Source organism: Mustelus asterias, chromosome 14 (genome assembly GCF_964213995.1).
Source record: "Mustelus asterias chromosome 14, sMusAst1.hap1.1, whole genome shotgun sequence".
Taxonomy (NCBI): domain Eukaryota; kingdom Metazoa; phylum Chordata; class Chondrichthyes; order Carcharhiniformes; family Triakidae; genus Mustelus; species Mustelus asterias.
In genome coordinates this window covers 107,544,249-107,557,790 of record NC_135814.1, presented here as the reverse complement: position 1 = coordinate 107,557,790, position 13,542 = coordinate 107,544,249, and the positions used below count along the sequence as shown (strand labels likewise).

Here is a 13,542-nt window from a genome sequence, read left to right as displayed (position 1 = left end):
AGAACTGCAATCATGTCCCAGCGAACTGAGGTGGGTCTTCCAGCCTTGCCACTAACATGTCAGCTCTGATGACGGGTCATCCAGACTTGAAACATTGGCTCTATTCTCTCCCGCAGATGCTTTCAGACCTGGTGAGATTTTATACCATTTTTTGTTTTCGTTTCAGATTCCAGCATCTGCGGTATTTTGCTTTTATACCACCATTGCTGCCTTGGAAATACTCATTCCTGACTCCAACCTGTCCCAACTCCCAGACATCAAAATCTTGTGGGACGTCTCTGAATTTTCAAACGTGGGAAGGTGATGTCAGGAAATGATCCAACTCCTGGTTTAATCTGGTGCCAACCCTCAGGGGAAAATCCAGTTCCAATATCAGTTGTTTTTTCATGTTGTGTTACAGAATTGAAAGAACCCAGTGACACAGAAATAACAAGATTCAGTTTATGATTCAACTTCACATCGACATGGAATATATCAGTGATTTAATGAATTGTCACATTACTGAGCAGCGAGAATATCATCAACAGCAGAATAATAAACTGCAGAATCAAACATTAACAATTAAACAGTAAATTAATTACAATTAAAAGTGAAACATTGTTGTAAAGTTAAACAGTTCAATCCATGTGAAACTTTCTTCTTGTTTGTCCTTCCCTTTGCTCTGATGTCTCCATTGAAGCTTCAGCTTTCTTATAAAATCTGTAATTCAATAAGCAAAATTCATTCAGTGAGAATCTCCAATCGTTTAACTTGAGTTAATCATTTTCAGAAAAGTTATTGGTGAATGTTTTCAGTTAATGAATGCACTGAAAAACTCTTCTCTATAATAAAAAAATGATTTTGTTTTGGATACATGTGGAAAAAGGGCTTGATTTTGGAAGGGATGTGTGGTTCCCTCAGGATAGCTACGGTGACAGAATTGATTTAAGAACATAAGAACATAAGAAATAGGAGCAGGAGTAGGCCATCTAGCCCCTCGAGCCTGCCCCGCCATTCAATAAGATCATGGCTGATCTGACGTGGATCAGTACCACTTACCCGCCTGATCCCCATAACCCTTAATTCCCTTACCGATCAGGAATCCATCCATCCGCGCCTTAAACATATTCAGCGAGGTAGCCTCCACCACCTCAGTGGGCAGAGAATTCCAGAGATTCACCACCCTCTGGGAGAAGAAGTTCCTCCTCAACTCTGTCTTAAACCGACCCCCCTTTATTTTGAGGCTGTGTCCTCTAGTTTTAACTTCCTTACTAAGTGGAAAGAATCTCTCCGCCTCCACTCTATCCAGCCCCCGCATTATCTTATAAGTCTCCATAAGATCCCCCCTCATCCTTCTAAACTCCAACGAGTACAAACCCAATCTCCTCAGCCTCTCCTCATAATCCAAACCCCTCATCTCCGGTATCAACCTGGTGAACCTTCTTTAATTGTTTAATTATGGGATTATGAAGCAGAGAGACATGGGATATTTTTGTATGTTTGTTCACAGACAGAAATTGAGAGAATTCATTTAACTTTCAGACACAAATATTTACCAAATCCTCCAACATAACCAAAGGTTGATAACACTTTATCAGACTCATTGGCTAGGATCTTCTACTCCCTCCAAAATCAATGGACTTTTGGCTGCCTCACTGCACCCCCCACAGTGCACCCCCACAGTGCACCCCTCACAGTGCACCCCCCATAGTGCACCCCCCACAGTGCACCCCACAGTGCAACCCCCACAGTGCAACCCCCACAGTGCACCCCTCACAGTGAACCCACCACAGTGCAACCCCCACAGTGCAACCCCCATAGTGCAACCCCCACAGTGCACCCCCCACAGTGCATCCCCCACAGAGCACCCCCCCACAGTGCACCCCCCACAGTGCATCCCCAACAGAGCACCCCCACAGTGCACCTCCCCACACTGCAACCCCCACAGCGCACCCCCCACAGTGCACCCCCCACAGTGCACCCCCACAGTGCAACCCCCATAGTGCACCCCCCACAGTGCAACCCCCATAGTGCACCCCCCACAGTGCAACCCCCACAGTGCACCCCCACAGTGCAACCCCCACAGTGCACCCCTCACAGTGAACCCCCCACAGTGCACCCCCACAGTGCAACCCCCATAGTGCAACCCCCACACTGTAACCCCCACAGTGCACCCCCCACAGTGCACCCCCCACAGTGCACCCCCACAGTGCAACCCCCATAGTGCACCCCCCACAGTGCACCCTCACAGTGCACCCCCACAGTGCAACCCCCATAGTGCAACCCCCACACTGTAACCCCCACAGTGCACCCCCCACAGTGCACCCCCCACAGTGCACCCCCACAGTGCAACCCCCATAGTGCACACCCCACAGTGCACCCTCACAGTGCACCCCCACAGTGCAACCCCCATAGTGCAACCCCCACAGTGCACCCCCCACAGTGCAACCCCACACTGCACCCCCCACAGTGCATCCCCCCACAGTGCACGCCCCACAGTGCAACCCCCACAGTGCACCCCCCATAGTTCAACCTCCACAGAGCACCCCCGACAGTGCACCTCCCCACACTGCAACACCCACAGCGCACCCCCCACAGTGAACCCCCCACAGTGCACCCCCACAGTGCAACCCCCCAGAGCACCCCCCACAGCGCACTCCCCACAGAGCACTCCCCACAGCGCAACCCCCACAGCGCACCCCCACAGTGCAATCCCCACAGCGCACCCCCCATAGCACACCCTCAACAGTGCACCCCCCACAGTGCACCCCTCACAGTGCACCCCCACAGTGCACCCCCCATAGCACACCCTCAACAGTACACCCCCCATTGTGCACCCCCCACAGTGCAACCCCCACAGTGCACCCCCCACAGCGCACCCCTCACAGTGCACCCCCACAGTGCACCCCCCATAGCACACCCTCAACAGTGCACCCCCCATAGTGCAACCCCCACAGTGCACCCCCCTTAGCACACCCTCAACAGTGCACCCCCCACAGTGCACCCCTCACAGTGCACCCCCACAGTGCACCCCCCACAGCGCAACCCCCACAGAGCACCCCCCACAGTGCACCCCCCACAGTGCAACCCCCATAGTGCAACCCCCATAGTGCACCCCCCACAGTGCAACCCCCACAGAGCACCCCCCACAGTGCAACCCCCACAGTCCACCCCCCACAGCGCACCCCCCACAGTCCACCCCCCACAGCGCACCCCCCACAGTGCAACCCCCACAGTCCACCCCCCACAGCGCACCCCCCACAGTGCAACCCTCACAGTGCTTCCCCCACAGCGCAACCCCCACAGAGCACCCCCCACAGTGCACCCCCCACAGTGCAACCCCCATAGTGCAACCCCCATAGTGCACCCCCCACAGTGCAACCCCCACAGAGCACCCCCCACAGTGCAACCCCCACAGTCCACCCCCCACAGCGCACCCCCCACAGTCCACCCCCCACAGCGCACCCCCCACAGTGCAACCCCCACAGTCCACCCCCCACAGCGCACCCCCCACAGTGCAACCCTCACAGTGCTTCCCCCACAGTGCAACCCCCATAGTGCAACCCCCACAGTGCACCCCCCACAGTGCACCTCCCCACACTGCAACCCCCACAGAGCACCCCCCACAGTGCTTCCCCCACAGTGCAAACCTCACATCGCATTCCGCACGGCGCATTCCGCATGGCGCTCCTCCCATGGGGTGGGGAAATCCTGGCCAATGATTCTGAAAGTTTAAACACTCGATGATATAAAGTCCCTATAAACTGAAATCATTCTCTGGGGTTTATTGACTCATGGATTCCACAGATTTTGTTCTTTGCTGTTATTATAAATTATGCAAAATGTTGCAAAATCTGTTGATACAAAACATGAAGGAAAGATTTGCACTGAAGTAACTCCTTTCATAAGGACAGGACATCCTGGAGCTCTTTACAGTAAATAAAGTTCTTTTGGAAAATAGTCACTGTTGTAAAGTAAGGAACACATTTGTGCAGAGGAAGATCCCACAAAGAACAATACGATAATAATCAGAGAATCTGGCTTCCTGATGTTGATCGAGGGATATAGATTGGCCAGCACACTGGGGAGAACCGCCCAGGAATATCGGTCCAGATTTTAATATTCAAGTCCTGGAGGCAATTTAACCCACAACCTTTTACTTAAAGCTGAAAGTGCCACCAACCAAGGCAGAGCTATGTCCACAGCTTCCTGCAGGGTAACATGTTGAATATGTTTAATTGTTGCAGGACAATGATCAAAAAACAAATGGAATACTGAATTATATAACCAAAACAGCAAACATTCTGGCTTTGTTCCTGGACCAGTAATCGCAATGCCTAGACTAATGATCTAGATTCATGAGTTCAAATCCCACCAGGACAGCTAGGGAAACAAAAACAATTTAATGAAATAAATCAGGGATTGAAAAGCTGAACTCAGTTATGGTAACCACTCAGCGATCAGATTTTTCACTGATGATTGTAATGTGTGTTTCCATTTGCAACACCGTTGTTAATAAGCAGTCCATGCACTGAGTACTGAGGCATTTCAGGAAACTATTCACTCTCAGGCTGATAAATGGAAAGTAATTTTCACCAAGAGTCAGACTAGAAACCATCTGCAGCAAGAGAGAACGTACCCATCTCCTCTTTATAATGCGATGATATTATCATTGTTAAAGCACTCATTGATGGTTACCATTAACTAAAATCATAACTGAACAAGCCATATAAATATTGTAGCTACAGGGGGTGTTCAGATGCATGAAATTCTGCGACGAGTGACTCACCTCCTGACTCCCCAAAAGCCTGCCCACCATCTACAAGGCAGGAGTGTGATGGAATACTCCACACTTGCCTGGGTGGGTGCAGCTCCAACACTTTAAGAAGCTTGACACCATCCAGGACTGCCTTCCTATCCACCACCTTAAACATTCACTCCCTCCACCACCAGTGCACAGTGGCATCTATGTGTACCATCCACAAGATGCACTGCTGCAAATCAGCAAGGCTCCTTTGACAGCACCTTCTAAACTTGCAAATACCATCATCCAGAATGCAAGGGCAGCAGACACATGGGAACATCACCACCTGCTGATTCCCCCCCCCCCCCCCCCCCACCACTCCCACCACCCCCCTCCCCCCACCTCCCCAAGCACTCGCCATCCTGACTTGGAAATATATCAGCCGTTCCTTCACTATCACTGGGTCAAAATCCTGGAACTCCCTCCCTGACAGCACTGTGGGTGTACCAACACCACATGGACTATAGTGGTTCAAGAAAGTAGCTCCCACCACCTTCTCAAGGGTAATTACAAATGGACATTTACTGATAACCTTATGAACAATTGCCTCATCCCATGAATGAACCTAAAAAAAGCAGTCACAGACAGAGGAGGTGATGATTAAATCACATCAATCTCTGGATGATCTACAGTTTGAGGACAGTGTCCAGTTCTGTTCACTGAGACACAAGGGAGACATACAAATCCTGGAGACAGTTCAGAAAGAGAGTCTGATCCCAAGTCTCAGACAATTAGGTTTTTCGCTTTGAAAGGCAACATTTAGGAGGTGACCATATAGAAATAGAAAGAAAATCAAAATAATATCGAAAAATCAAACCCCGTATCATTACTGTAAAGGAAACTGCTGTAACCATGGGCGGGATTTCCCGACCACACTCGTCCCAAAACCAGAAAATGCTGCCAAGGTCAACGGACCATTGCATGGTTCCCCCCCCCCCCCCACCCCCCCAACCCACACCCTCCAGCCCCTCCCCCTACCCCCCACCCCCCCAACCCACACCCTCCAGCCCCTCCCCCCACCCCTCACCCTCCAGCCCCTCCCCCTACCCCCCCACCCCCCCAACCCACACCCTCCAGCCCCTCCCCCACCCCTCACCCTCCAGCCCCTCCCCCCACCCCTCACCCTCCAGCCCCTCCCCCCACCCCTCACCCTCCAGCCCCTCCCCCCAACCCACACCCTCCAGCCCCTCCCCCCACTCCTCACCCTCCAGCCCTTCCCCCTACCCCCCCCCCCCCCCCCCACCCCCCACACGCTACCATTCCTGTGGCAGGCAGGGCAGAAAAATTACCCCCAATATCAACATTGAAAAATAGGTTATTGGCGAAATAGGAGGCTGAATGAAAGGGAGATAAAGGGATATAGGAACTGGGCAGTCGTGTTGGATTGGGATATTGTTCACCTAACACAGATCAGTTGTAAGTTTCCGTGATCCAGCAATCACAGCGATGAAACAGAAAGAGCAAGTGAAAAATAATTCCTGGTGATACTTACTACATTTGTATTTTACCCTCTCCAGCTCCTCCTGCCTTAGGGATTGGTTCTTTCTGCATATTGATAGCTATTTACTCTTCTGTTGTATCTCTTGCGATTCCATCGGCGTCTGTTATATCTTCCTCTGCCCCAGTGACGTCTCTGCCAACGCTTCCACCAACCCCATCTTCTTCTTGAACCAGGTTTCTTTCTGCAACGCCAATGTCTTCCTCTTCTGTCATGACCCTAAAGTTAAAATATATCATTTAATGATGTAATCTTCCAAAATTCCTTAGCTTTTAGAATTTCCTTATTTGTTCAAGAGATGTATCTTCAGTCCAGAGAACACAAAGTTCTTAATATTGATATGTCTATAATCTGAATATCTGAAGAATCTGCCTTGACTAACCAACCAGTCTTACCTGCATGAAATCTGTCAGTCACCCAGTTTTAGGCTTCAGTGTCCTGCCTCACAGGGAGGTGTTGTGGCATGGTGGGTTAGAGATCCTGCCTCTGAACTAGAAGTCCAGAAGTCCCACCCCAAGACTTGATGGCCAAGGAAGGTGCAGTCATAACACAGTCAAACAGATTGAGTGTCAACCTGCAAAACTTTCCCAGCACGCCAATGGCTGGCAGTAAGAGCGGGAGAGACTCCTGGTCAGACTCACTTGATGTGGAGTGGTGACTTTCAAGCTCTAAACCCCCTGGCAACAGATAAGTGACCTGTTCCAGGAATAACTAGCTATGGAAACAGTTGAAAGTCTGCCTTAGTGCACCACTAGTGTACCCGATCAGGCGCTGGAGTGTGGCAACTGGAGGATTTTTACAGTAACTTCATTGCAGTGTTAATGTAAGCCTACTTGTGACACTAATAAATAAACTTTTTTAAACACTAGGGCTGGAAATCTACCACCTCGCCTGCCACAGAATCGGAGCGGGCAAGAGTCCAACAATGGAAACCTCCATTGACCTCGGGTGGGAATTTCCGGTCTCGCTCGAGCAAGGCTGTAAAATCTGGCCCTAGGTATGGGAAAAGGATTGGAATCCTGTGTCACATGGGCAGGTTCAAATCTGTCTCACATAGCGGTGTAGCTGTCTAGCTCAGCATTTATAGGACAACCCCCACTGCAGGACCAGTTATCCCGTTTCAGTGCAGTACTGAGGAGCGTTGCATTGCGACAGGCCACTCATACAGGTGAATAATGTTATCAGAATAGGAGCCGGGCACTCTGCTGGCCAACAGCTGCTCCCTACATCAGCAACACTAAAACCAGATTAATCACTCACTTATCTCATGTGCTATTTGTGGGACCTCGCTAGAAGCAAACTGCTTTTATAGAGTTGTGTGCATTATGGCTTTAACCAGCCACAGTCATTGGTTTGGGAACAGGTCAAATGCTATCGTCTGTAATTTGCTGATTTTGTTACTCTGTGTCAGTTTGCTATACAAATCCTCTCTCTGAGAAATGGATCGGAGGTCTCTGAAGTCTCTGGTTGCTGCTGTGTGGACTATGTGGCTGTGTAAACGGACTGCCGACCGTAAACTGTCCATTGGCATTACCAACAGGAATTCTATAGGCTTGTTCACCAATAATTGTCTGACCAGCCATACTGGTAACCAGGGCATTACAGCACCCCCAGGTATACATTAACCAGGGCATTACAGCACCCCCAGCTGTACATTAACCAGGGCATTACAGCACCCCCAGGTATACATTAACCAGAGCCCTGAGTCGCTTTGCCTAGGGAAGGAAATGTTACCTAAGGGAGTGCACCAAATGTTCATTCATGAGATTGGTTCCTGCGGTGGGAAAGAGAGATTGAGTAGTCTGGGCTAATAATCTCTGGAGTTTAGAAGTACTAGAAGTATATCACTGAGTAATATAAAATTCTTTAAGGGCTGAATGATAGCTTCACCTGGCCAGAGAAGCTAAAACTCGGGGTCATAACCTTCGGATAGGGGTTGCCATTTAGTACTGGGAAGAAAAGAACTCCTCAAAGGAGTGAGAATGTTTGGAATTCTCTACCACACACAGAATTGTCTGTTGATGAGTATATTCAAGGCAAAGTTTGAGAGATTTTTGGCTCTTCGGGAATCCAGAGATTCGAGGAATAGTTGAGAAAGTGGAGTTGAGTAGAAGATCAGCCATGATCTTGTTGAATAGGGGGATGTATGACCTACCCCTGTTCCTAAGTCTTCTGTTCTTAAGTTGTGATGTGGAGATGCCGGTGTTGGACTGGGGTGGGCACAGTAAGAAGTCTCACAACATCAGGTTAAAGTCCAACAGGTTTATTTGGAATCACGAGCTTTCGGAGCACTACTCCTTCATCAGGTGACTCACCTGATGAAGGGGCAGCGCTCCGAAAGCTTTTGCTACCAAATAAACCTGTTGGACTTTAACCTGGTGTTGTGAGGCTTCTTACTGTCCTTATGTTGGATGGTTTCAGCAGAGTATCCACAAAATCAGCATGAAATCTTCTTCTTTAAATGTATAAAAAAGAGAGAGGCCAAAGTGAACAGAGGCTGCTCAGAGAACGAGACTGGAAAAATAATAATGGGGAACCAAAAGTTAACGTTTATTTATTAGTGTCACAAGTGGGCTTACATTAACACTGCAATGAAGTTGCTGTGAAAATCCCCTAGTGGCCACACTCCAGCGCCTTTTCGGGTACACTGAGGGAGAATTTAGCACGGCCAATGCACCTAACCAGCACGTCTTTCAGACTGTGGGAGGAAACCGGAGCACCCGGAGGAAACCCACGCAGACACGAGGAGAACATGCAAACTCCGCACAAACAGTGACCCAAGTTGGGAATTGAACCTGGGTCCCTGGCGCTGTGAGGCAGCAGTGCTAACCACTGTGCCAACATGCCGCCCGAGATAAAATGGCAGAGGAATTAAATGGGTACTTTGCACCCGTCTTCACAGTGGACTTCATTAATAATACATTCCAAAAATACTAAGTTATCAAGGGGGAGAAGTGGGGAGGAATTACATACAGTGGGTGGAATTTTCCCACCTTTCTGTGCTAATCGAGTCACGTAGCGGGACGGGAAATATGAGCAAGAGGCGAAAAATTGGGCTCATGCCTGATTTTTTGCCTGTTCCAATATTGCCAGTCCCGTTCTGCCGTCGTAATCAACCTTTCACCCAGGAGGGGCACAAGGCTGATTTAAATATGAATAAGATAATTTTAATATCATTAGTCGGCCTGGGACATAATGGTCTGGGCTACTTAGCTTTCCAATCTTGTCAGCAGAGGTCCTCACCAGCCAGAATCACAGATGGTCCACACCCACCAGATACCCGGCAGTGTGAAAGGCAGCAGGACCTGATAGGGCGGAGCCTGGCAAAGGGATGCAGGTGGGCAGATAGGTAGTAGGGGATGGAAGATAGGGCCTCTGCATTCGGTGGGTGGGGCTGATTGGTGGGAGTGCAGATCGAGGGTTGACGCTGCCGTTCAGGAGGCTGGTGATTGGGGGGGTCCATGTGGGCGGTGATAATCGGGAGGGGTATATTGCAGGGGTGGGGGTTTGATAGATTTCCCAGTTCACTGTGTAGACTGGGAGGACAGGTCACATGCGCCATAGCACCCCAAGCAGTCTGCAGCCAGTTTCCTGGTGTGAATAGGCTCTGCACCCCCACCATCTCCCCCCACCCCTCCCCTCGTATTTCACAGAGTGCCATAAGCTCATGAAACTTGCTCGCTGGGAAGATTTTCTGAGAAAATTCTGCCCAGTAATTATCATTAGAGAAAAATTATTAGAGAAACTAATGGGGCTGAAAACTGAGAAATCCCTAGAGATGATGGGCTGCATCCTAGGATATGAAAGGAAGGAGATAGTGGATGCATTGGCAGCAATCTTCCAAGAATCCCCCAATTCTGGAAATTCTGGAAAAGTCTAGAGGCCTACCTTGATCTCCCGCACCCCTCCACCCCGGATTCCACCGCCCCCCCCCCCCACCCGCCACCCCCCCGCCCCCCCCGACCGCCCCGACTGGCAGTCCCAATTCCTCCACACCCGCATTGACGACTGTCCCCTGTAGTCCCGACCCCGCCCCGATGGCCAGCCCCAATCACTGGCCTCCCCCACTGATCCTGAATGCAGAGTGGCAGCCAGACCCCTCACCCCCACCGATTGCCCAGAAGCCCTGCCCCCAACAGGCCCCATCCCCAATAGGCTTTGCCCCCCTTGCCACTGCCATGTGCAGTGCCAAGATGCCCCTGGACACTGGCACTTTGCCCCTTGGGCAGTTCCGGGGGCCCAGACTGACACTGTCAAGGTGGCAATGCCCAGGGGGCACCCCACCTGGCGCCCGACCCTCTGGAGTGCCATGATTACCCCCCTTCACTCCAGCTGGGTTGGGCCACAAGCTCCACACAAATAGGGAGCTATAGTAACTCCCGCTGGAGTGAAATACTCCTGGTGGGGGAAGAGGCAAGCAGGCCAGGAGACTCCAGTCCCGGGCCTGCTAATTATATTTAAATCACATTAAAATTACCCACATTAAAATTATCCAGCTCTGTGCCAACGTCTGAGGCGAAGCTGATGGCGCCAGAAATCTAACGCTGAGAGATGTGCTCAGGGCCGGATGCCTAGCGCAGACCGCACTAATCGGGCACCGCTTAAATCTCCCAGCCCACGGCACTAGAAAACCAGCAGAGCAGGATGAGAGAATCACCTCCTTTTTCTCTCAGAGGGGAGGGAATCTGTGGAATTCTTTACTGCAGAGGGCCGTAGAGGTTGAGTCATTAAGTATGTTCAAGGCTGAGATAGACAGATTTTTAATCAGTAAGGGAATCGAGAGATTGTGGGGAAAAGGAAAGTGGGAGTTGTGGATTATCACACCAGCTCAGTCATGACCTCATTGAATGGCAGAGTAGACTCAATGGGCCGAATGGCCTACTTCTGCTTCTATGTCTTCTGGTCCCGTGAAAAGATCATTGCAATTTAGTAACATAAAGCAAGAGATAATCCATTTGCACAATCCTCTGTGCTGGAAATCTGCTGTACTTACACTGCTAGTTCCACACAGGTTTCCAGACCATCACTTCCTTTAACAATAATGTATTTTTAAAAATCTGTGGTTTACCCTTCTACTGCATTCCTCTGATGATTCGCTGCTTTCTGATGATGACAATGGTGGTGATTTGGTTGTTGATGTTGTTGTTGTTGTTGATGTTGACGTTGGGATTGAGGTTGAGGTTGGGAGTGAGCTTGGGGTTGAGGTTGGGGTTGAGGTTGGGATTGAGGTTGGGATTGAGGTTGGGGTTGGGATTGAGGTTGGGATTGAGGTTGGGATTGAGGTTGGGATTGAGGTTGGGGTTGGGATTGAGGTTGGGGTTGGGATTGAGGTTGGGGTTGGAATTGAGGTTGGGATTGAGGTTGGGATTGAGGTTGGGGTTGAGATTGAGGTTGAGGTTGAAATTGCGGTTGGGGTTGGGATTGAGGTTGAGGTTGGGATTGAGGTTGGGGTTGGCATTGAGGTTGGGGTTGGAATTGAGGTTGGGATGGAGGTTGGGATTGAGGTTGGGGTTGGGATTGAGGTTGGGGTTGGAATTGAGGTTGGGGTTGGAATTGATGTTGGGATTGAGGTTGGGGTTAAGGTTGGGATTGAGGTTGGTATTGAGGTTGGGATTGAGGTTGGGATTGAGGTTAAGGTTGGGATTGAGGTTGGGGTTAAGGTTGGGGTTGAGTTTGGGATTGAGGTTGGGATTGAGGTTGGGATTGAGGTTGGGGTTGGGATTGAGGTTGGGCTTGAGGTTGGGATTGAGCTTGGTGTTGAGTTTGGTGTTGAGTTTGGTGTTGGGGTTGTCAAGTTTGTGCTTATGCATTGTACCACAGCACTTGGAGATCCCAAACGTGGAATTGTGACCCAGCTGATGCAAGTAGCAGTTTTCTACAGATAGAGTGAGAGTGTAACTCAGTTATAATCTCCAAAAGCACAGTAAATTTTGTAATAATGAGTGAGCTTCAACAGTAGAATATTGAACAAATGGTTACATACTTGAGTGCCAGAATATTGTAACATCAAAGCGTTTTATTAACACAGGATATTGGTTAATCATCAGGGTAAATTTTCATTGCACATTAATGTGATATTGTGATAGTTTTACAGAGAGGGAGAACTTTCTAACTGTTCAGTGTGGGAGATTGAATCATGTTATTCTTTCAGTTTCCTGAACTGCACTGTCACAGGTGGGATTTTCCATTGGGAGCGATGGTTGGACTGCTCAAAGACAGATTGTGGATTCAGGATAGGACTCTGTCACCTGTTATTTTCCCATCATTAACACTTCAACAACACTGGGCGTCAGGAATGCTGCTGCATTCTGATATCCAGCATTTGCTAAAACACTAGAAGGCAGAGTGTGAGAAATGAAGGAACTGCGTCCTTCATGAAACTGAGCACTGAACTGACCCGACTGGATCAGAAAAGCGAGGTCACTGAGAGAGCAATGGAGGCAAATCCTGAAACTCTTTACCAAAATGATAGAATTTACATTTTCTGAAATGTGCCTTTGTTGTATTTTAACCTCCTCCTCATCAACTGCACCCCACCCCAACTATCACACCATAGTCTGCGTACACCTCCCTGACTGTCACACCCAGGGGTCTGTATCCTCGCCTTTAAATGTTTGTTACTTTTTGAACCTTTTGTCTGAGGGAATGCTTTGATGTTTGACTCTGTGCCACAGAATTGATGGAACAGTTATATTCACAGCAATCATTCTGTTCAAAAACCTTTGATGGTGGTGTGACAATGAGTGACTCAGACCCATTTAATATTCACTGAACAGTTTGAGGTTTCTCTGTAGTGGTGTTTCAGGATTTATAACCAGTGGATAGAAAATAGAAACTTATTTCAAATGAGTCATTCATTGACAATGTGCAGGAATGATTAATGAGAAAAGCTCTCGCTGTTCTTATGGCACTGTTTTACCTGAATTCACAGGTAGAATTACAGAATCCTTTTACAAAGTGAAATTGTTTTCTGATGGCTGGATTCACTGTAATTTATTACGTTTTGAGCAATAATTTCATTAAGCAAATTAAAAATTAAACAACCCTCTTTTTAGATCACTTCCCACAAAACCCGTGACAAGCAGCGAAGCTTCTGAATGTTGAAGAAGGTTAAAGGTTAATGCTGAAAGCAGCAGATAACTTCACAGAATCACAGAATACTGCAGTACAGAAGAGACCCTTCAGCCCATTGACTCTGCACCGACGCATGAAAAGCCCTGACCTGTCCACCTAATCCCACTGGCCAGCACTTAGCCCATAG

The 13,542-nt window shown here is 49.1% G+C and overlaps 1 protein-coding gene across 1 annotated transcript in view; it reads right to left on the bottom strand.

The window, feature by feature from the left end:
• Positions 1 to 428: 428 nt before the first annotated feature.
• The window catches only part of LOC144504107 (uncharacterized), a 32,995-nt gene continuing 19,881 nt past the window's right edge, over positions 429 to 13,542 (bottom strand). Inside the window, exons 4-6 of the mRNA XM_078229284.1 lie at positions 11,350 to 12,156; positions 6,276 to 6,500; positions 429 to 699 (exon numbers count right to left, since the gene is read on the bottom strand). Coding sequence (XP_078085410.1) covers positions 6,312 to 6,500; positions 11,350 to 12,156 — 996 coding nt within the window. The 3' untranslated portion in view covers positions 429 to 699; positions 6,276 to 6,311. The remainder of the gene's footprint in view (positions 700 to 6,275; positions 6,501 to 11,349; positions 12,157 to 13,542) is intronic.